This window comes from Scardinius erythrophthalmus (genome assembly GCF_964197995.2).
Source record: "Scardinius erythrophthalmus genome assembly, chromosome: 20".
NCBI classification, from domain to species: domain Eukaryota; kingdom Metazoa; phylum Chordata; class Actinopteri; order Cypriniformes; family Leuciscidae; genus Scardinius; species Scardinius erythrophthalmus.
Window position 1 is genome coordinate 38,139,028 of NC_138240.1, and position 23,999 is coordinate 38,163,026.

General features: G+C 37.6%; 2 protein-coding genes across 2 annotated transcripts in view; both read right to left on the minus strand.

Annotated features, from left to right (window-relative positions):
• Positions 1–9,590, minus strand: part of cacna2d3a (calcium channel, voltage-dependent, alpha 2/delta subunit 3a) — a gene marked incomplete at both ends in the record, with an annotated part of 173,687 nt that extends 164,097 nt beyond the window's left edge. The window contains 2 exons of the mRNA XM_081349565.1: positions 8,774–8,855; positions 9,502–9,590. Coding sequence (XP_081205691.1) covers positions 8,774–8,855; positions 9,502–9,590 — 171 coding nt within the window. The remainder of the gene's footprint in view (positions 1–8,773; positions 8,856–9,501) is intronic.
• A 9,353-nt stretch (positions 9,591–18,943) lies between these two features.
• LOC308680883 (nicotinamide N-methyltransferase-like) lies at positions 18,944–22,558 on the minus strand. The gene is made up of 3 exons (XM_081349324.1): positions 22,270–22,558; positions 21,993–22,200; positions 18,944–20,844 (listed from the first exon to the last, which is right to left on the minus strand). The coding sequence occupies exons 1-3, from the start codon at positions 22,427–22,429 to the stop codon at positions 20,418–20,420; spliced, it is 795 nt and encodes a 264-aa protein (XP_081205450.1). The 5' UTR covers positions 22,430–22,558; the 3' UTR covers positions 18,944–20,417.
• Positions 22,559–23,999: the final 1,441 nt, after the last annotated feature.

Sequence of the window (23,999 nt, forward strand, 5' to 3'; positions counted from 1 at the left end):
TTTACACATTTTTACACATATTTTCAGATGTCCACTTGAGTGGACAGTTTTAGTTTTAACGGCAGATATACTGTATTAAAGATAATACAGTAATCACACAGCAAAATGTATTTAACAAACCAATGAATAAAATTATATCAAATCATGTAAAAACTATGAAATAAATACGAAAAATATGATATAGCTTCAATTATTGCAAACGCAATTGAGTTTGTTCCCGCTTGAAGAGCACATGCAGAACTTAATACAAGTTGAACTTTGCAAGTCTTTGTTATCAGAACATGAGGACGTGATTCCATCAAAGATCTGGTGAAGGAACAACTCTGTGGAAATGTAACTCAGACTGTGTAGAAAATGCTCACGCTCCCTCCAGTCTACCAGAGTATGACCATTTACCTTTATTACCCATATTAGCTGATAATTCTACTTTAGCTCTCCTCTCTGAGAAAACCTCAGACTGAAATCTACATTGATCTATTGATGTTTTCAGACTGGAAAAACTATTGATCAAACTAGTGGTTTTCAATCGCATCTGAAATGCATGTTACTTGTTATGGGCTACTTTATTCGTTACATCAAAACATAACCTGATTACGTAATGCATGTTACTTGTAATGCGTTACTTTACCAGTTACATCAAAAGGTAACCTGATTACTTAATGCATATTAATTGTAATGCACTACTTTACCCATTACATGAAAAAAAAAAACCTGATTACGTAACATGCATGTTACTTGTTACCCGTTACATCAAATGGTAATCAGGTTACCATTTGATGTAACGGGTAAAGTAGCGCATTATATGTAACATGCATTACATAATCAGTTTATGTTTTGATGCAACGGGTAAAGTATAGCATTACAAGTAACATGCATGTTACGTAATCAGGTTTTTTTTTTCATGTAATGGGTAAAGTAGTGCATTACAATTAATATGCATTAAGTAATCAGGTTACCTTTTGATGTAACTGGTAAAGTAACGCATTACAAGTAACATACATTACGTAATCAGGTTACATTTGATGTAACGGGTGAAGTATCGCATTACAAGTAACATGCATTATGTAATCAGGTTACATTTGATGTAACAGGTGAAGTAGCGCATTACAAGTAACATGCATTACGTAATCAGGTTACATTTGATGTAACGGGTGAAGTATCGCATTACAAGTAACATGCATTATGTAATCAGGTTACATTTGATGTAACAGGTGAAGTAGCGCATTACAAGTAACATGCATTACGTAATCAGGTTACGTTTTGCTGTAATAAAGCATTCTTACGGAATCACATTATTTTTCTGATGTAAATGCAAATTGCATTCTAAAAACACATATACATTTAATTACAGCCAAAAAAAAGGTTACTGCTGAGAATTTATGAGAAACAACAGTCAGAGTAATAGTATGAATTTTAGCTGAAATATAGCTAGTGTTGCATAACGTCCAATATAGTGGACAAATGATTAATCAGAATATCCTCTCAATCAAAAATCACTACTAAAGTTTAACAATGATATGAATACTTGATGCTACAATTTTTTTTTTTTTTTTTTTTTTTTTTTGCCTACATGCACTAGTATGATGGATGGATGATGCACTAGTGTCCACTGTAGAGGTTGATGTGCTGTCCACTGTAGTGAAAGGGTTAAATACACTCAACTCACACACATGCAAAGGACATGATGTTTAACTTGATTTACATCACTCCTTTCTTCTATCAAAAAAGTCAAGGTGATAATTGTAAATCAATTCAAATCTTGGCTAAAGTGGAAAGTGCAAAATCCCCTTCTATCAATAGAGATCAATTTTGATGACTCATTCTGTATTTGATGACTCATTCGTGAGTCTCATCAGATTTTCTGTCTAAATCCATTTAATTAATGGAGTTGTGGGTTGTAAACAAAAAGCTATTGGCTATTTAGAAAAAATACATACAGAAATATGTCAACACAGGACAAATTAGCTCTTAGAGCCATTTCGCAGGGACTTAGACCTAGACAAAACTGGGTTTACCCAAAAAAAAATATATAATTCTGTCATTATTCACTTATCTTCATGTCGTTCTAAAACTGCATGCTGATATTTTTTTCACCCTGGACCACAAACGGAAAACTCTTTAAAAATCAAGCACATCAAGGACACAAACAACACAGATGTGGGAAAGTAAGCTTCGACTGAGGGGAAGATTATCAGTGGACAATGACTTAAATTTCAGTCTGTTCCTCACACATATGGACTACTTTACATCATCTTTATGGTGCTTTTTTTTTGGTCATTTTATGGAAAGAATTTCTTGAAGGATTCTTCAAATATTTCTACAGAGGGTGAGTAAGAATTTGTTTTTCAAAGAACACATACAGTACACACACACACGGTATACAAGCATATATATGGCACACATATTGAAATTTTAAGCTGAATATTTATATCGATCAGGAAGATATTGATCACTTCCTGTGATACAGACACACACACACACACACACACACACACACACACACACACCATAACAGACTCCTTGCTCATCCGTTTCCCTTGTTTTAACCTTGAAACATGAGATATTTCCAATACCAGGATTATTTCAGCTTGAGCAGTGCAAGGTGTGATGATGATGATGATGATGATGATGATGATGATGATGCAGAATGAGACGGCACAGTTTGAACACATGCATGATAATAACAGCGGATAATATTAAAACACATTCATTCAATGTAAAGAATGCTTGAGATGGAAAAAAGAGGAGAGGTGAGAGACAGGACAAAGGCTAAAGACTGAACAACAGATACAGGAGATGAAAGACATACGCAAAAAATCATGTATAAACAAAGAAAGAACAAAGCGAAGCCAGATCTGCTTTGCATGAAGGAAAGAGTTTGAAAGAGCCCCACAAAACCATTAGCATACATTAAGGTAAGAGTCAACTATATAATGCAAGTTTAAATGTTGAAACTATGAACATTTATCTGTTCTTGGGACAACACGTATTTTGGGGTTGTTTAAAATATTGCAATTTGTACAGTTTGTTATTTAAAATATCACAAAAACTTTACAATAGAGTGCATTAGTGCTGCCCACTTTTTCAGCGGCGTTAGTTTTGGAGTTATTTTTTCCATTAATTTCTCCCATAGGGATTTAAAAATATACTTTGTTAAAGGGTACATAACATGCACAGTTTCACCTAATCTCATGTTAATCTTGAGTACCTATAGAGTAGTAGTGCATCCTTAATATCTCCAAAAAGTGTTTAGTTTTATTATAATTTTAAAAGAAAAAACAGCTTTCCGATTCTCTCCGGGAAAAGCCGAGGTCCTGGAGGCGGAGCTGTAGAGTCAAGCGGTAGTGCTTGATTTCCAGCAAAAGACAGAAATCTGATCCAGTTGTACTTACATGACTGGGGTCTTTTATCACTGGGACCGCTCCACGTTTTAATAGCAAACGATTTGCAAATCCAGCGTCGAGGCCTTGTGCGGTCTCGTTCTCCTCTGGGCGACGTGTGCGCGGGCGAGCTTTTCCGAGAGAAATGCTCATATAAGGAGTTCCACTCTGATCTACGTTATTAGATCCACGATCGAAAAAAAAACAGCCGAAACTTGCACCAACCCGGAAGTAAGATTTTCGGCACAGAAATTATTTTTTTCCAAAATATTTTTTTTAAACTTTGCCCATGTTTAGCATGAGAATCCATCTCTTTAACAGTGTAAACAACTCTGAATACATGAAACACCATTGTACCCCCCCTTTAAAGAGTTATAAGCCATTAACCGAATCAACCAGCTATGAAGAGAATCACAACATTACAGACTTTGATTTGGAGCAAAAAAGTTTTTGAAAATCCTGAGCGACGTGCCATTCTGGTGTATTCTTTGGTCACATCAATGGCAATGTCAACTCAACAAATCTCCGATCATGCTAGGGCGTCCCCGGTAAGCGACATGCGCCGTCCTCGCCCAAGCAATATGGGAAATTGGCAAGGGCTGCCTGGTCAAGGACGGGGCAGGCCAAAGAAGTTAGTCCACAAGAAGAACCACAACGATGATGGATGCCACACCCTAGACTGCTCAGAGGCTCAAGATCTCGCCAACACCTTTTTCAAGAAGCGACCCTCTCACCTCACAACCTATTCTAGCGGTGAGCGCTCCACACAGAAATGTACTACTGGATGCTAAGTCGCAGAGACCTGAGGCTAGTGATCAACGCCAAGGTGATCCCTTCAGACAACATAGCCTAACAACATCGGGTGCTCTTCCTCTTCCTCAACAACTTTGCATGCGGAGGACAGAGCATGAGCGAATCAAGTGTTGGAAGGGGCCCGAACACAAGAACCAAAAGCCCTCAACACCCGCAACATTGACTCTGATCAACCACTGGAGCCCTTCTGGAATGAAATCACCACCCAAATCCACGAAGTGTGCACCAATGTGCTGGGAAAGACGAAGCCGGGAAGGCGATTCATCGTCAAGGCGACTTGGTGTTGGACAGAGGAAGTCCAAGCAGCAATCAAGGCCAAGAAGATCTCCAGCAATACACTGTGCGCAGAATTATTAGGCAAGTGAGTATTAGGACAATATCATCATTTGTATGGATATTTTCCAACTTCAAGCTGTATAAACTTGAATTCTTATTGGATTTAAGCATATCAGGTGATGTGTATTTGTCTAATGAGGGAGGGTGTGGCCTAAGGAGATCAACACCCTATATCAAGGTGTGCATAATTATTAGGCAGCTTCTTTTCCTCAGGCAAAATGGGCCAAAAAAAGAGTTTTAACTGACTCTGAAAAGTCAAAAATTTTAAAAATTCTTTCAGAGGGATGCAACATTCTTGAAATTGCTAAGATACTGGTGCGTGATCACAGAACCATCAAACGTTTTGTTGCAAATAGTAAACAGGGTCCCAGGAAACGTGTTGAGAAAAAACCCCCGCAAATTAACTGCCAAAGATTTGAGAAGCATCTAATGTAAACCCATTATCCTCCAGTGCTGTCATTTTCCAGAACTGCAACCTACCTGGAGTGCCCAGAAGTACAAGGTGTTCAGTGCTCAGAGACATGGCCAAGGTAAGGTAGACTGAAACCCGACCACCAATTAACAAGACTGACTGTTGAATCGTCGAGACTGGGCCAAGAAATCTATGAAGACAGATTTCTCAAAGGTTTTATGTAGTGATGGGATGAGAGTGACTCGTGACGGACCAGATGAATGGGCCCGTGGCTGGATCAGTAACGGGCACTTCCACTCAGACACCAGCAAGGTGGAGGTGGGGTACTGGTATGGGCTGGTTTTATTAAAGATGAGCAAGTTAGAACTTTTTTTCGGGTTGAAGATGGACCCAAAATCAACTCCCAATCCTACTGCCAGTGTTTAGAAGACACTTTCCTCAAGCATTGGTACAAGAAATATCTACATCTTTCAAGAAGACCATGATGTTTATGCAGGAGAATGCTTCATCGCATGCATCAAAGTGCTCCACTGCGTGGCTAGCCAGTAAAGACCTTAAAGATGAAAGAATAATGACATGGCCCCCTTCCTTACCTGATCTAAGTCCTATTGAGAACTTGTGGGCCCTTCTTACACGGGAGATTTATGGTGAAGGAAAACAGCACACCTCTGAACAGTGTCTGGGAGGCTGTGGGTGCACACGGTGTGGAAGAGTCAGCGGCAAAGTGGGCAGTAGCAATAGCCAAGGCGAAGAACTACAATGACCAACTGGATACGTGGGAAGGGGTGAAAAAGATCTCTCGCCTCGCCAGCTTTCGCCACAATCCTCCCGAGCCATTGGCCAGGTGACGCAAACCATCAGCTCCTCCGAGACACGCCAGCCATCTTCAAAGGATGGTGCGACTACTTCTCGCAGATCCAGAGTTCCCACAATTCACCAATTCCCAGCCCTGAACCCATTTCTGAACCCGTCCCGCTGATCACTGTAGCCGAAGTACTGTAGCCATCAAGAAAATGAATAATGGCAAAGCGACCAGACCAGACGATATCCCGGCCTTAGCCTGGAAACTAATGGGATGGCGGGGTGCTGAGATCCCAGCATCACTCTTCAATCGAATGATCACAGAAAACAAGCCCCCCCGAGCCTGGATGACCAGTGTCACAGTGCCAATCTGGAGGGCAAAGGGCGATGAGAGCGAATGAACCAACCACAGACCCTTCAGATTCCTGTGCCATACGATGAAGATCTTTGCATAATCCTTCGCGATCGTAATCGCCCGTTTGTCGATGGAGCAGACCATAGCCTACTAAATGTTCTGACCGCTCTGAGGACATCAGAAGTTAGAGCGACTGATGGCAGCTGTACAAAGTACACAGGATACACCGTAATTTTAATTTTAATGGACATTAAAACAAAGGCAGATAACCTTACAATCTGGTAGGTAGCATTATTTGATTGAACACCGGCACCGTAACTTCATATTGACGCGCGGCTAAACAAAGGCAGAGCACCGTAACTCGTAATTTGAGCGTTCCAAAACAAAGCCAAAGAGCGGTAACTGATGTTACGGTGTTCTGCCTTGGTTTCTCATGGGCTTTTGGAAGTTACTGTTAAGACAAATCATTATTTTCTCAAAAAATAAACGGAATTGATTCAAGATACTTATCCACATGATAAAGAAGGTCTTGAATGTGCCAAAAATATAAATAACTCATTTTCGACCAAAAACGAAGTTACGGTCTTTTGCCTTTGCACGGCAGTACAATTCCTCTATCCGGATACTTCCAGCGTAGTCCGCTGCCCCGCGGGAATCTCACCAGCTTTCAGCATTAGCGCTGGAGTTTACCAAGGATCGACCCTCTCGCCCCTTCCATTCATCCTATGCATGGATACGGCAACAGCGGACATCCAATCGCCACACCCGAATCCAGCCCACAAACCGCAGGCACCATCATCGTAGACGGTCAAGACGTGAAGAACTTGGACTGCTTCCAATACCTCGCCTCCATACGGCATCAGCCTCCCGGACGCACGTGTCCACGCCGCCCGGTTAAAGTGGCGCCAAGTCACGGGAGTCCAATGCGATCGGCGAATGCCCACCCGTCTCAAGGCGAAGATCTACAATTTACTTTTTTGCGGCTTCAGGGGAAGCAAAAACCATCGATTACCACCTCGTCGCTCACAGTACGGCTGTCTTTAAAGGGTTAGAAGTTATTGTTCAAAATCAGTTTCCCTTTGAAGAAAATTAAGTTTTTACTTCTGGAACTGTTGCACTCTACAGGGTTTCATTTGTCTATAAGGTCACACACACACACACACACACACGCAATAAGCAGTGTGTGAGCCGCAGGACACACTTACACCAGTTCATTCACATTACTCTACTTTACATTCTCAGTCTCTTCTCTTTCTCCGTGCACATTTCTTCCTCTAGGCCTCCTGTCATATGTCTCTCTTTTCTTCCCTTCTGTTGCCCTCTACTCTGTTATTTTCTGCTCGCTGCTTTTCTGTCTGCTCACCAGGCATGTTCTCTTTCTTCTTTTTAACCCGTCACACAGATAATCTTCCCCTCGGGCTCCCATCTTCTCTGCTTTAGAAACACACACACACAAAGGCACATATGCCACAAACATCCACTGTCACTCTCTTTTCCCTTAATATTAAAACAGTTTGAACTCCAACCAGCTCAACGGTGACAAAAGAAAATCACACTAATCACTCATAACATCCATCTGATCCATTACGGAAACGTCAGTTTCAGTAGATCTGAATAACCACATTTGGTGCCATGACAAATAAAAAAAAGATAAATAAAATATTTGAGTTTCTACTTGTTTCAGAGTGTACAGAGAACATTAAAAAGTAACATTCCCATTATGTTTGACGAATGATGCAATGGAATGTTCCCTTAACGTTCACATAACCAAGAAAAACTACTTTTTAAAAATGCTTGTTGGGATAACAAGAAAAAAATTATCTGCCAATGACGTCAGAAAAATCTACTTAAATCAAAGAAAAAACAAGTTTATTTGTGTATTTGTATTTTTGGCAGATGGATACATTTTTCAGAAAATAAGAATTAATATCTGGTCATTTTGCTTCTCGGGTAAATGTATCGTAATCTTGAATTTAGTGATATTTGTACTGAAAAACAAGACAAATATACTAAGAAAGAAAATAATTTTGTGCGGTGTAATTTTTAAATTGTTGAATTTTGACAAGTATAATTTCACCATTCTCAAATTCATGAAAACTAATTCCAAAACTAATTTGTGAAAAAAAAAATCAATTATAGATTACAACTGTTGGTTTCTAAGGCATGGTTATTTTGGTATGTCCAACTCAAACAATCACTTGATATTCAGAAATGTTATTAAGGAAGCATAGTCATGTATTATAGTGATATTTACAAAGCCACTGAGTTATTTTCCTCTATGATCGCAGGCCTCGAGTGCAGAGCTCACTCGCACAACACTGGCGATGGAAGAGCGACACACACCCGAGCGGAGCGGAGCGGTTGCTGCTCGTGGGTGGGTTAATTAGCGTAGATTGTGTGTGAGGAAGAGTGTGATAACCGAGAGCTGCAGGAACAGAAGCACACACACACTTTTCTGTGCTGAAAGGACCACAGGAAGAGATAAAACCTTATATTGAGAGTCAAAAATAGCATGTGTGTCCCTAAAAAAGAAGTATATGGCACAGTGTTGGTAATACTTTGATATATACCACGATCCTCACCAAATTCATACACCATGACAATGACAGGGTACACTTCAGAGAATACCGTGGTACACTGCAGCAGAAACCCTTAGTGTTAATGATAGTGAACTACCTTTTGCAGCAGCTGAGAGCCAGAATACTTGGCCGCGATGGATTTAATCTCTCCACCAAACGCCGAAGCCCAAAGTTTCACACTAGAACCAGGGGAACAAAAATATGAAAACATGAATCTGACAGAAGCATATTTGGTTAGGTTAGGAAAGATAAGTGCAACATAATTGACAAGTGTTTTTCGCATTTTAAAATCTTGTATAATTATAATTATGTGTATTTGACAATCTTAAATATAAAGATTTCATAAGTTTTTTTTTTTTTTTTGCAGTGATCAACCATTTCTGGTTCCACAAAGAAACTTTCAATAATTAAATGAACCATATTTTTCATAACTTGAAGAACATTTTAATAATCTACCAAAATTAAACCATTTGCAAATAAAGAACCTTAATTGTTAATAGTGTATTTAAGCAAATATATCTCCTTCAGAATATAATAGTCTCAGTTAACTTTAGAATCAAAAGAAAAGTTTAAAAACTTTTGGAGGTAGAACTGTTGAAAAGGAAATAACACAGAATGTTAATGTTGATGTAAGAAAATTCATATCCATTTTGAAGGATCAGTGTGGGCGTAAATTGCACAATTATGTCTGACAGCGAATAAATTTGTGACAAAATGACAACATTTTAAAATGCCTTTCTGTCAGCAATAGTTGCACAAAATCAACAGAGCAAACAGCATAGAACACCTCATGTTTGATTAATATACTGAGTAAAGTGTACTCACACTGACAGGGGAATACCTTGAGGAGACGCACATACGCTGATGCTGAGTGTAATCCACAGGAGGAACAACACACACTTCATGCTAACCATGATGTCCAGATCTTCTGAAGAGATGAAGGATGCTCCGTTCACAAACTCATCTGCAGACTAGCACTGCTTACAGCACGTGTGTGTGTGTGTGTGTGTGTGTGTGTGTGTGTGTCCAGTCGGAGATGATGATGACGAGGGAAGCGCGTGCATGTGTCTGTGCTCGTGCTGCAGTTTCTCTCAGATGAAGTGCGCGGAAAGAAAGAGGAGAGAGTGTCATGTCTTCCCTCTCTTCCTCTTCTCCGGGGATGAGAAGCTGCTGTTCTTCACAGGAGAATCCGCTGTCAAATGATGCGATGATGAAACAGGGAACAAAACGTGACGCGACGCGAGAGAGTGAGTGGAAGAGATAAAGCACAACTGACTAGAGATGCGCTTCACTCCTGTAGACCCGGTGGCTGGGCGAGCAGGACCTGGGCCAGGGCTAACACGCAGATCATAAAAATGACTTTATTTTTTTTTTTTTTTTTTATTCATTTTCGGATAACAAAATTCTGTTCGATGAACGTTTTTCGACCGTTCCCAACATTATTTCTGAACGTCATCTGAACGCTATCCAGTTATTTATATATATGCGACTGTTAAGGGAACATTCCATTTTATCATTTTATCATTTTGCACACATTATTATTATACATTGCCTTTGAGTGTTAATCTAAACATTCTGAAACACGTAGTAAAAAAAAAAATTAAACAGGTGTGATTCAGAACAAAACCGTTCCATGAATAAAGTATAGCCTAAATAACGTTTTTGTGCGTTTTTGAGATCATTATTAAAGGTTAGCCTACCTCTATGCATTTTTTTATTTATTTTTCCAATCATAAATCCATATTCTAAAACATGTTTTTGTCTAAAGTGTTTATATTTTACACCTGTGGGGATGGTTTTCGCGGGAAATTGCAAACACACGTCACTCACTCGCGCGTGTCTCGTCATAGAGAGAAAAGTTGCTCCACTCTCGCGAGATTTACAGAGATTACATGAATAATCATGAGTTTCCCAGAGCTGAGAGTTTTAGTTCATGTCATCTCAGCAGGTTTAGTGGATTATTTCATAAAGGTAGCCTAATATAGATTCATCATCTCGATTATGTATGCGCAGACAACAGCTGTTTACCTTTTATAGCAGTTAATAACGTTAGTTTGCACGTCTCGTGCAGTCATCCATGATTGAAGGACAGGCATTCAGTTGATTCAGCTCGTTGTTCTCTTCCTTTGTACCTTGTGAATGTGATGTATCAGCTGAAATAAAATAATTGATAACAGATTGATAATTAAAAATAAATGTAACAGTGGCTGTTTTAGGAAAAACGGGGTGTTGGATCCAAAAGCAACTGAACGTTTATTTAAAGAAGACACACCAGGGGCTCGTTCTGTGTACGTTGCTTATTGCATCCGAGATCAAATGACACATCCAAGATGATATCATCGTGCGAATCATGATCTGGCTAACTCGGTTCTTCGAACACACTTGCCGGATATGATTAGTATCGCTGGATTGAGTTATCTGAGATAATTGCGCGTTCATGCGCTGGTTTAAAAGGGGATATGTATCGATAGTAGAAACATTGATCAGCAACGCTGCTATTGGCTGTTCAGCGTGGCCAAAGAGCGCGCTCAGTTTTTCTCCTCAGCAGAGCAAGAACTAATAGTCGAAGTTTATTCGGAATTTTAACGCCAGGGAACACCTCAAAGTCTGCAAAAGCCAGGAGAGAGGGCTGGCAAAAAGTAGCAATTTAAATCCGTTAGAAGTGGCCATGTTAGATGTTTTATCACTTATTAGCCTATATTTTTGTATTTTAATAATTGCATAGGCTAATTACTTTGTGCATTGTAATGTCAGTCACCACACTAACATGGGAACAAATAAAAGTGAAGTACAAAAATATTCTACATAATGGTAATTTTTAGTTATATTATAGTCTCTTTTATAAAAGGCACTGTTAAATAAATGGTTGTTCTGATTATAAAAGCAACCAAGAAAAAGGCTGAGAAAAAAAAATAGAAAAGATCTTAGTAGCCTACACTGTAAAATAATTTTTGCAGCATTAAATTAAGGCAGTATAGTCATTTCAAATGTTAAATCTTGAGTAATGATGAACTGCTTTGACTTGTGAGAGTGATAAACTGATAAACTTATGTTAATGTAAAAATATTTTGCCATGAGTTACTGATCCCATTTTTCCCAAGTGTAGTTCATTGTAATGACATTGTGTTTTCCTCTTTTGTGCACTTTTACACAATACACCAACACTTGTGTCTGTTCCCAAGAAAGTGTTGGCTGAAATATGTGCAGTAAGTGGACATTTTCTAACTTTCCAAAGGAAAGAAAGTATAAGACTTTGTAATGTCCATTTGTTTCCATTGCACTGGACAGTGAATAAACCCTCTCAGATAACTGTCATATGGAGGAACTAGCCTACCTGCAAGTGCATAAATAACTTTACTTCATTTATACTTGTATGCTTTATGGCTGCAATATAAGTAGCAGGATTCCACATCTCCAGAAAGGCCTACAGAAGAGTCTGCACAGTCAGAGAGACATAGGCCTACAGGTGGGCAGTGTATAGCCAACTTTTCCTTTTTATTTGTTGCATGAGGCATGTGTCTAATATCTCTTGTTGCAGGCACTTGACCACTGGCTTTTCTTTACAAAGAACAATTGAAATAAAACTCAAGGAACTAAGCATATTTGTCTTTTATTAAACATTTAATGAAAAGTGTATTTTTTTTTTTTTTTTTTTTTTTTTTTTGGCAATGTTGTGTAATATGGCACATGCAGCAATGTCACTCACAGGCCCTGTCAGGTGTGCAACCCTCAGACTTTTCAGACACTGAACTCTTCCCTTTAGTTAGCCAAAGTTCATTTCATTGTGTGCCCTTGTCCTGGCTAGAGCTGCATTGTAACTGGTTTGGGTCAGGGAATGGGGTCATAAAACACCTGTCTGCAGGAACATGTCATAATCACCTATGAACAAATGCAGTTCTGTGAGGATCAGCATAAGTGTATGTAATACAGTGAGCTTGATATTTAATTGTGGAACTTTCCTTACCACTTTCAAATAATGTGCATACATGTGAATCTCTGAAAATTCTTAAGTCATGCACAGATCCTGGCCATTTTGCTTTCACTTTTGTGATATGGAAGATTTTAGTCAACTGCCTTTTTTTAATTTGATATAATATTACTAATCTGGAATATTAAGAATCACAATAGTAACTGGGCTGCACATTTACATTGTGAACCCCCTTTCTGTTCACATAATCCCCTTCATTGAGGCCTTGATGGCAGTCTATGGTAGCCTAGTCTATGGTACCAATCACGTTAGTGAAGCCTGAGTGACATCTGTAATCGGCATGGTCATGATTGCATGATCTTCATAAAAAATTATGATAGCCTAAAAATAATAATAATAATAATAATAATTCTTTACAACATTGGGTCTTAAGTGGCTTGGAAATGCCACAAAAAAAAACTAAAACTGTTTTTTAAACCTAAAAGCGACAAAAAACGACAATCTCACGAATCACGAGAAAAATATATCTCTCAGAAAGTGCTCTATCGCGCTGCGCTGGACTCCCCGTATCAGCTCCGCTTATGAAGCCGCAAACTAATCCTGTTTACATGAAATAAGCCTGCTCCCGAGCAGGTTTAAGCTTGCGCACATGTTGCTATGACAGCAAGTCCAGGAAGAGCGTTGAAGAACCAAACAATCCAAGATCATGCCAAATCGCCAACAATCAAATCCAGCTAAGTGAGTTAGCGACGTACGAAGAACGGGCCCCAGAACAACAGAAAGTAAAAGCACACAGTACATCCAGATAGGACAACACCAAACTAAAAACTTCTTCTTTTTCTTTCGTTTTTTGGCGCATTGCATACCGCCACCTACCTTTGCTGTTATGCAGTCATGATTTCTTATGATCAGTGTTTCCTTTTTTCCTTTTTTTTCTTTTTTCTTTTCTTTTTTCATTCTCACTTGCCTCTTCCTCACATATCAATCCTTATATATAATTATTTGATGCTCCATCTCATTCCATCTCCCATATCCGATCTGGCGCTGCGTGTTCAGCTCCTCCAGACCGGCCTATGAAATCTGGAATAGACCAAAGCATCCTTATATTAAATCCTTTCACTTAATCCTATATATGTATTCTATTAAAATTCTGTATCCTACTCTATAAAATCATAACCTAACAAATATGCCAAATCCTTATTAACCTTCCCTCTTTCGTTTAAATATGATATCAACTCCTTCCTTTCCTCATCAAACCTTTTACAATCGTATATCACATGTTCTACTGTTTCTTTCTCCCCACAATTCCCACATAAACCAGTCTCATGAACTCCAGTTATAAGAGCGATGCGTTCAGTCTTGAGTGTCCTAGTCATTATAACCTCTTCTTTCCGATTTCTACCATTTATACATTTCTGACCTACCATTTTTTTAATATTATATAAATGCCGCCCCTTATTATCTGTATTCCAGTTTTCCTGCCACTCTTTAATAATATTTTCCTTAATAATAGATTTGATTTCACATTTACTTAATGGAACATTAAAATCTATTTCTTCCCTTTTTAAAGCATTTTTTGCTAATTCATCACTCCTATCCTTTGTATTCTCCATAATAATGAAAATATTTCACACATCAAATCTTCTCTAGCAGTACAACGAGTAAACAGTGATGTTAAGACAGAAGCAGAGTCAGAGCGTATGACTACTCTGTCCGGTTTGACCTCCTCTACCCATGTTAATCCTATTATAATAGCAACCATTTCAACAGTATAAATTGACAGTTTAGATGTTAATCGTTTAGTTATTGATATTTTAAACTCTGGAATATACACTCCTATTCCTGTAATCCCTGATCTTGGTTCTTTAGATCCATCAGTATAGATGTGCATACTTGCATAGAATCTTTCCTGAATGTATTTATTAACTTGGTACTTAATCATACCCATTTCCTCCCATTCCCGTTTCTTATCTAATATTCCTAAATCAATTTTAACCTCAGAAACAATCCATTTCAGAACCTCTCCCCATACGGGTGACACACTACATTCCATATTAGCAATCTGATATTGCTCTACTAACTGATTTATCTTCCATATCCTCTCTCGTTACTTAAGTATTCCCAACTATTATTTAAAACATCTTTAGCTATACTTTCTCCAGTGTAACTCTTTAAAGATGTCCAAAATACCAAACACAATTTAACTCTCCGTAATTTCAATGGCATTTCATTCGCTTCTACTAATAATGCATTGACTGGAGTTGTTTTAACTGCTCCTAAGCATATTCTAAGAGCTCTATATTGAATTCTATCTAGCTTTTTTAACAACGATTCTGACGCTGACCCATAAATCATGCATCCATAATCAACTGTCGATCTTATCAAGGCTTGATAAATTATTATCATTGAGTCTCTTTCTGCTCCCCATTCTTTCCCAGCTATTGCCCTCATCACATTTAAAACCCTCCTGCATTTTTCATCTATTTCCTCAATATGTTTTTTCCAGGTATATCTCCCATCTAACCACATTCCTAAATATTTAAAACTTTTAACTTGTTCTAAAGGCTTTCCATATAATAATAATTTAATATCCTTAAAATCTTCCTTTTTCCTACTGAATATCATAACTTGATTTACTAGTTGACATTTTAAAACTCCATTCTTCCACCTTTTTAATAGCTGTTTGCATACCTGAAATCACTTGCTTTGTATTTCGCCCTCTCTTCCAAATAGCCCCGTCATCGGCATATAATGCACATCCCACACCAAATCCTACATTGTCAAATATATCATTAATCATAACACTCCCTTGAGGAATACCATTTTCTGCCTTATAAAGTAATGACTGACACATTCCCACTTGAACTACAAATGTTCTTTCAAACAAAAATTGAGATAACCAATTATACATATTTCCATCTATTCCTATCCTTGATGCCTTGATCAATAGCCCTTCTCTCCATACCACGTCATACGCTTTTTCTATATCAAAATACACAACTGCCATGATTTCTTTCATAGCTATTGTCTTCTCTACTTCATTACTAACCTTGATTAACGCATCCATAGTTGATCTTTTACCTCTAAATCCACATTGATACTTAATAAATCTACCCTTTTTCTCTAGTTCATATGTTAACCTATAATCTTTTCCATTAATTTACATAAATTTGAAGTCAGAGCAATTGGTCGATAACTTCCTGGGTTTGTTGAATTTTTTCCTGGCTTTACAATAGGGATTACTACAGCTTTCTTCCATATTTTTGGCATAATTCCTTCCATCCATATTTTATTATATAACTCAAGTATCTTTAACAATATACTATCTGACAAATACTTTATCATTTTATAACTTATCCTATCCACCCCAGGAGCGGTATTGGCACATTTTTGTAATGCAACTTTCAGTTCTGTAAGTGTAAACTCTATATCCATACAGCTACTATTGCTATTTCTTTTCTTCATTATATCTGGATTTTTGTCTAAAATATCCTTTTTCCTTATCTCATATTCTTCTCCCAATTCTATTCGATGTGCTCTTTCTAAAACCTTACCTAACATGTTTGCTTTATCTATATCTAATACTGCAACTTTATCTTCTTCAATTAAAACTGGTATTAGAGCCGACTTCTTTCCTTTCCCACTCATATTCCTTAACATATTCCATATTTTATCCATAGGAGTATCTTTTCCTATGGTAGAACAAAATTCTCTCCATCCTTCTCTCTTCGCATTCTTAATTCTTCTTCTTGTTTTAGCTCTTGCTTTCTTATACTCTACCAAATTTCTCATACTCATATTTTCCCTGAGTTGTTTAAATGCTTTATTTATTTCTTTAATTGCATTACTGCATTCTTCCTTCCACCATGGAATATTCCTGTTTTTCTGGCCTGCTATTCTTTGTGGTATAAATAATGTTGCAGCTTCCATTATTAGATTTGTAAATGAATCACAAAAAGTTTCTACTGTATCTTCAGCCACAGAGTCTTTATTATCTTCACAATGCTTACTAAAGGAATTCCAATCTGCCTTCTTTTGTACCATTTCTTTTGTAGTAAACATTCTGGATTATTATTTACATTTATTTTACAAATAATTGGAAAATGATCACTCCCAACTGTGTTCTCGCTAATTACTGTCCATTCACATAAATCAGCCATACCATTTGATATTAATGTTAAATCTATACTTGATACCGTATTCTCTGTTAAAGGTATAGCGGAGGATCTTTCCGAATTTTAGATAAGTCCCGCCCTCTCCACTTTTTGAAAGGTTTGATTGATTCACCAGAATGATTGACAATTAGGAGAACCAATAGTACAGGTGATCCACCCGGAAGTAAAAAATCCTCCGCTATACCTTTAAATTATACCTAGTTCCTTTTCCTGTGTTTAAACATACTAATGATCTATCATCCATGAGCTGTTCAATTACTTCCCCATTATAATCTATATTTTTACTTCCCCATAGCCAATTATGTGCATTAAAATCCCCACACCATAATTCCTTTGTCTCTTTCCTAATCTTTAAAAACAACTTTATTGAAATCTTCTTACACGGGTTATAAAAATTATATATTGCAATTGATTCTTCTCTAAAATATATTTCAACTACAACACATTCCATATCTTTAACCTCACTTAATTCCCTATAAATAGTTCCTTCTTTTATAAAAGTTACCACTCCTCCCCCTTGTTTCCCAACCCTTTCGAACAGACTTATATCCTGGTAACGCAAATTGCAGATTTGGCTTGAGCCAAGACTCTTGAACACAAATTACACTTGGTTTATATTCTAAATCAAGTACATATTTTTTAAAATCTTGACCATTTGCCACAAGGCTCCTTGCGTTCCATTGCATTGCATTTATCACCATTGATCTACTCCGATCCCTGTGAACCTTCTACTATTGTTGCTCTAGATAGAATTGCATGTATTGCGCTTACTGAAATCCCAGATATCCCTAGGAATTCTGATGCAGCTTCAAGAATTGTTTTAATCTTTGCCGATCTGCTTGGCAACATAGCAGTGACATTAATTACCTTAACAATAAAGGCTAGAAAGTTCTCTTTAGTCATTATTAAAGTATTTTCTTTTACATCACACTGTTGTTCTGATTCTTTAGTTTGAACCTTTCTCTTGTCCCTTGCTTCTTGGTTGAGATTATCCCTCATCTCATCCCTCCTGTCCTCCCACCTTTACAGACCTTCACTGCTTCCGCATAAGTGACTTTATGCTCAGTCTTGTATTTTTGGATTTCTCTTGCTTTAATTTGAACCTCACGTCCTCCATAAGCGGCACTGTGAGCTCCTCCACAGTTGCAGCATTTTAATCCATTCACCTCTGTGCATTTATCATAATCATGCTCACCTCCGCATTTTGCACATCTTACCTTCCCCGACACACTGCAGCCACATGTCCTATTCGCTGACATTTAAAACATCTCAATGGCATTGGTACATACACTCTTACAGGGTAACTTATGTATCCCATTTGTACCTTTTCAGGCATTTTCCCTTCAAATGTCAACAAGATACTCAAGCTTTCCTGTCGTTCGTCCTATACAGTCTTCTCACATTACTAATCTTACCTCCTCTTATATTTTCATGCATTTCGTCAGTGGATATATATGTTGGAATTCCACATATTACACCTTTTCCCCCCTTTTCTACTCCAACCTCTTTGGTTGTGACCTTTTCTCCGTTCATTTCTTTTATCTTGAGTAGTTTGTTTTTCTGCCCAGTATCTTTCACTATGATCAGAACTCTCCCTTGCCCCAGACACTTAGCCAAAACAACTGCCCAATGATTTTATCATCGCCTTGGATAGTCCTATTGGATGTAATGTGTTCCTCTTTTCAAATGTCAGCATAATTTTGTGTCCATTTTGTAATTTTCTTGGTTTTCTTTTGTCTTTTTTTTTATCCTGCATTGATTCTATCATATCTTCGCTATCCTCCTGATCCTTAGATTTCTTACGTTTAGTATTCTTTTTTTTATTACTTTTCCCCGAATATATCTCCGTAAATCCTTCCCTGTCCTCCATTATCGATTCCAGAATCTCACTGCACTGTCGCTACTCGATCCGTACTGGAAACACGATCAAACCGCCGACCGACGACCACCTTCCTCCGCCGCCATCATCATCGGCTCGAATTCTTTCCTCAACAAAGAACTTGAGAAACACTGGGGTATTTATACACAACAGGTGATGCTCAAAGAAGACACACCTGGGAACAATCACAGAACTAATCAAGAAAAACTACAAAACATGACGTGAAACAGGAAATAACATAAAAGTCCTCGCAAGACCAGATGAACACAAGACAGGATGAATGATGACAATAAACATGCATGTTTTTAATGTGGAAATAAATGTTGAAAAATTGCATGCTTTAAAAAAAATAAAAATAAAGATAATGCATATATGGCCTTGATTTGCCTTTGATTACTGGATCCATAGCATGTCATGGAGTGGACATGATATTCTGTGAGATGGTAATGATGTATTTTTCTGAAAGATGGGCTTTAGACTCGCCAGGAACAAACGTTAGCTAGCAGACCCTGAACGTATGAAGAACGACACATAATAAAGCTATTCTCAGATCAATATGTAAAAAATTAATGACATTTTTTGTCTTTTGGATTCTGACATTTTTACCACTCTTTACATTTTAATGAATGTGTTAAAATATTTATAGCTATTTTAGAACAACAGAAAAAAAAGAAAAAAACATACAGTGGCCCCACAAAACATTTGCACACTTTACCACGATTAATAATGCATAAATGTATTTGCAATAATTACCATTCAAAAGTCAGGAGGAATGACTAAACATTTTCAAATAAACTGGATTGACGTAATTGAGCAAAAAGACATTTATAATGTTACAATAGATTTATATTTCAAATAAATGCTGATATCCCTCACTTTTTAATGGAAGATTAAAAGAGCTTGTGTGTAAAATAAGTTCAAGCTTTTAAATTTGTATTAACCATTGTGTGTCAAAGCAACAATAAATGTGTTAATTGTATAGCCTACACAGACGGATGTTATTCTGACTGTGTTAAGAGTTTAGGAAAACTGTTAAAAGTATTGAAAAAATTGTCATAGCGATCGTAAAAAAACTGTAGTTAGTCTAAGTCATTTCAAAATATATGCATGGGACATCTTACCCCCAAAACAAGCTATAAAATATAATTAAATTAAAGGATTTTTGCTAAAGAGAAAGAATTTATTAATGCTCTTTCTTTGTTTTGTTTTCATTAAGAGTTTGTGTTATTCAGAGCCTTCCATGCCTACTCTATATGAAGCATGCCACATGTGTACAACGGCACCTTGTAAAAATGTAACACATTAACTTTGCAGACATGATTCATATTAAATGGCAATATATTTGTTAATAATTAAGTGATGACTGAATACACCAAGGCCAAGCTTTATGTAGGTCATATTTTCAACCAGCCCATGGTCAAATAATACAAGGCTTAAGTGTGTTGGTTATTTCCCATATGTTGTTTCTTTCTGTTTTTAAAATGGTTCATCAAGGCAAAGCTCTCTTTTAAAGTGTGTTATGTAAAGAACACAAGTCATGAAATTGATTTCACAGTATGCCAATGTTTATTTCATTGGTAAATAAAAGCCATAATAAAGTGAAGAACATTATATATGTGTGTGTATAGTTTTAAGAGTTATGCATTCCATATTCATCTTGTGCTGTTCATTAATAAACAAGAAAAATCATAGGCTTATATAAAACAGGATTGAAGTTTTAGATACAGCCCATTTTGCTTTATTATATAAATTCCTCAATTCAGTCGGAAGGTTTTCTCGCCACAAGATGAAAAACAGCCTCAAAGTCAGACACTGAGTTGCTCTTCTGGTCTTCTACGGGCAGTATGTTAAACTCGTGGACAGAGAGGCCTAACCCTCGCAGCGCTTCCTCAATATCACTCTGACTCAGTCTCAGACAAGAAAAGGACTGTTCGTCCACCTTGTAGAAGGTCTCACCCAGAACACCTACCATGACCAGAAGTCCACCAGGGCGCAGGAGCTTGGTCAGCCCATGTAAAGCGCGCCGGTATGTCTGCATGTCTTTACACGCTGCTTCCAGGCACAGAGATGTGATGACGCAGTCTGCTGGTTCCAGTGTGTGTGGATGGAACGGGTTCTCCAGCCGGACATCACATTTTAAAACCTTTTTGACTCGTTGCTTAAGTGAAGCCTCCAAATCAGATGGGCTGAATAGTTAAAAGATGAATGAACACCCATATAAATAAATTATAACAAAATACCAAGAAGAATTGGTTCTGTCATTTTAAAATGGATGTGGCTTTTTTGTTTCATAGCCTACATAGTTTTACACATGGATTAGCCATTTAGCCTGCAAGTTAAAGGATTAGTTCACCCCAAAATGAAAATTTCCTAATATAAAAATTTACTCACCCCAATGTCATCCAAGATATCCATGTCTTTCTTTCCTCAGTGGGAGAGAAATTATGTTTTTTTGAGGAAAACATTTCTGGATTTTTCGTCTAACAATGTATTCCATTGGTTACCATCGTTTTTAAGTCCAAATCAATGCAGTTTCAAACGTCTTTGAAGCGTTTAAACGGGCTGGACGCGATCACAGCTGAAGAAGAGGCTGTTATCTAGCGAAGCGATAGGTCATTTTTTTAAAAAATATATAATTTATAGACTTTTTACCTTCAATAGTTCGGACTGAGCTGATCAACAAACGGACAGGGAAACGCATCATCACGTAGAAAGGTCACGCCGGCGCCGGCAGAAGTACCGCCCCACTGTTTACAATGCGACCGTACGTAGGAGGATAGTTCAAATAGTATTGTTTGCTATCATATATATAGTAATAGTATTCAGTAAATATGAATATGAATAGTATATGAATAACATTCTGATGAATATGAATAGTAGTTCAAATTGCCGACGCCGGCATGACGTTTCAACGTGATAACGTAGTTCCCTGTCCGTTTGTTGATCAGCTTAATCCGAACTATTGAAGTCACTTCAGAGACTTTTGAAACTGCATTGATTTGGACTTAAAAACGATGGTAACCAATGGAATACATTGTTAGACGAAAAATCCAGAAATGTTTTCCTCAAAAAACATAATTTCTCTCCCACTGAGGAAAGAAAGACATGGATATCTTGGATGACATTGGGGTGAGTAAATCATTAGGAAATTTTCATTTTGGGGTGAACTAATCCTTTAATCCGCTGTTATTATAATGTTAGGTTCTATAGTTTGAAATGTGATGAAAATAACAATGTTAATTAAAGTTAGGGATTGTTAGGTAATTAAACTTTAGAGAAAACCAAAAACTGCCTTTGAAAAAACACACAAATAGCCTAGGTTATTTAACCTTACCTTTTCCCCTCCAGTTCACAGATGTGCTGCAAAATAGGATTCCAATCTAAACAGCCTTCTTGATTTTTCAACCATTTTTCAATTTCCATTCGATTGTTATCAGCGAAATCAGACAGCACGATCTCGTCGTAGTGTTCGCACGCGCTCAAGACGCTGTGGATAGATGGTCCGCTGCCCACATCAACCAGCCTCTGACCTCTGTGTTCTCCTTTAAAACAAACATTTGTGTTGTTAAACCTATTTACGAAAAGTAAAACATTTAGACTTGCTTCCTTACCCGTGGAGAAAACTCGGCTAAGGCATCTTAAAACGAAAGTAAGGAAATCCTTCTCGTCAGAGTGACCGCGAGGGCAGGAATAGAAATTTTTAACATATACACGCGAATCAAAATGCCGCTGATAGAACTCTCCCTCAGTGAAGTTCATGCATTCACTCATGATTACAACAAGTAGGCCTATGTGTTGACGACGACAGTAGTTTTTTTTTTTGTTTTTTTTTTCAGAGTAAAACGGGTCCTTAGTGGACCAGTAAACAGAGGAGGCACAAATGGGATTTCCAGACTTGCGCAACTGACGCTAGACAGACAGGACGTGCGCGTACAGACAGGGCTGGCAGGGGCTATGGAGCGAATTATATGCCATAATTAATTAAACAAACAAATTCAGCATTTTGCAAACAAACTCGATCTACTTCGCAAAGGAAAACTCGACTCGCAAACAAACAGAAAGCAATGTGCAAGTACAAAGGTCAGTTTGAGTGAAAATGCAGTGGAGAAACAAATATGTATTGTGTTTTACAAATATAAATAAATCAGCCAAGATAATAGGCTACTTCACAAATAAATACAAACCATCCTACAAATTGCATGTAACCTTTGAACAAATAGGCCTACCAAATCTAGTGCATACAAATGCATATCTGTTTATGATTGTGTGACACTTGGCTTATGAGATCTCTCGGCTCGATTTTCTCACAAATGCAGTTGAGCAACTTCCTCTTCTAGAACAGCAGATGGCGCTAAACTAGCGGATTAATTTAGCGCTAGTCTCCCGGAGAAGCGCTGATTTGAAACTTGCCTTTGCCAGAGCTGAGGAAAATGACTGGTGAACGGGTGTGTTTCTGTCTTATTTGATCTACAATAAACTTTTTTGAGGTTTTCTTTTGCAAAATGTTTATTGCATCATACCAGAATAGATAAAAATATATATATATTAGGCCTAGTTCATGCAGGTGATGTATTCAATAAATGATAACAACTAATAAAATACCTAGTTTAAAAGTATAGCAAGCTTAAAAAAGAAGAGCGTAACAAACTGTAATCGACGTAGACGACAGATCATGGACGCACAGATCGTGGGGCATAAAGAACTTTTAAAACTGCTATGAAAAGGTAAACCATCGTAGTTTAGGCATAACTCAGCGATACGGTGCAACTATAGTTGACTTCATGAAATAACTTAACTAACTAAACGTGCTGAGATAGCGTGAACTAAATTTCTCAGTCGTGCATGTCTGGGAAACTCGTGAATATTTACGTATTGCCTTCGCAACTTGAAAATATCGCAAAACCATTTTCATCCAAAGCCACTGGAAGGAAACCTGAAACCTTCAGCCATACAAGCGTAAGAGGTTTCTTTGCTTCACTACGCTGGATAAACAACCACCTCACGCAGTGACTGTATTAAAGGCTATGGGACATAGGAAATTATGATAATGAACATAATTCAATTTTAATAACCTTACCATACACGTTTTATCCCCTGGCTTTTGAACACAGACATATGTAAAGCTCAAATCTGGACTGCAAATACCTAGAGAAGTGCATGTTTGGCAAATCCAAAACCAGGAATGAATTATTCATTGCCTGAATCAGAGAACTTCAAAAATGCATGAACAGTGCAGGAGAATTATGAGGAAAGACCAGCTTTGCTTGACAGTTTATGCACTGGTTGTTATTGCTGTAATGTCATTTTGGCAACCCTACTTTAATTGTCCCTTCAGCCGCTG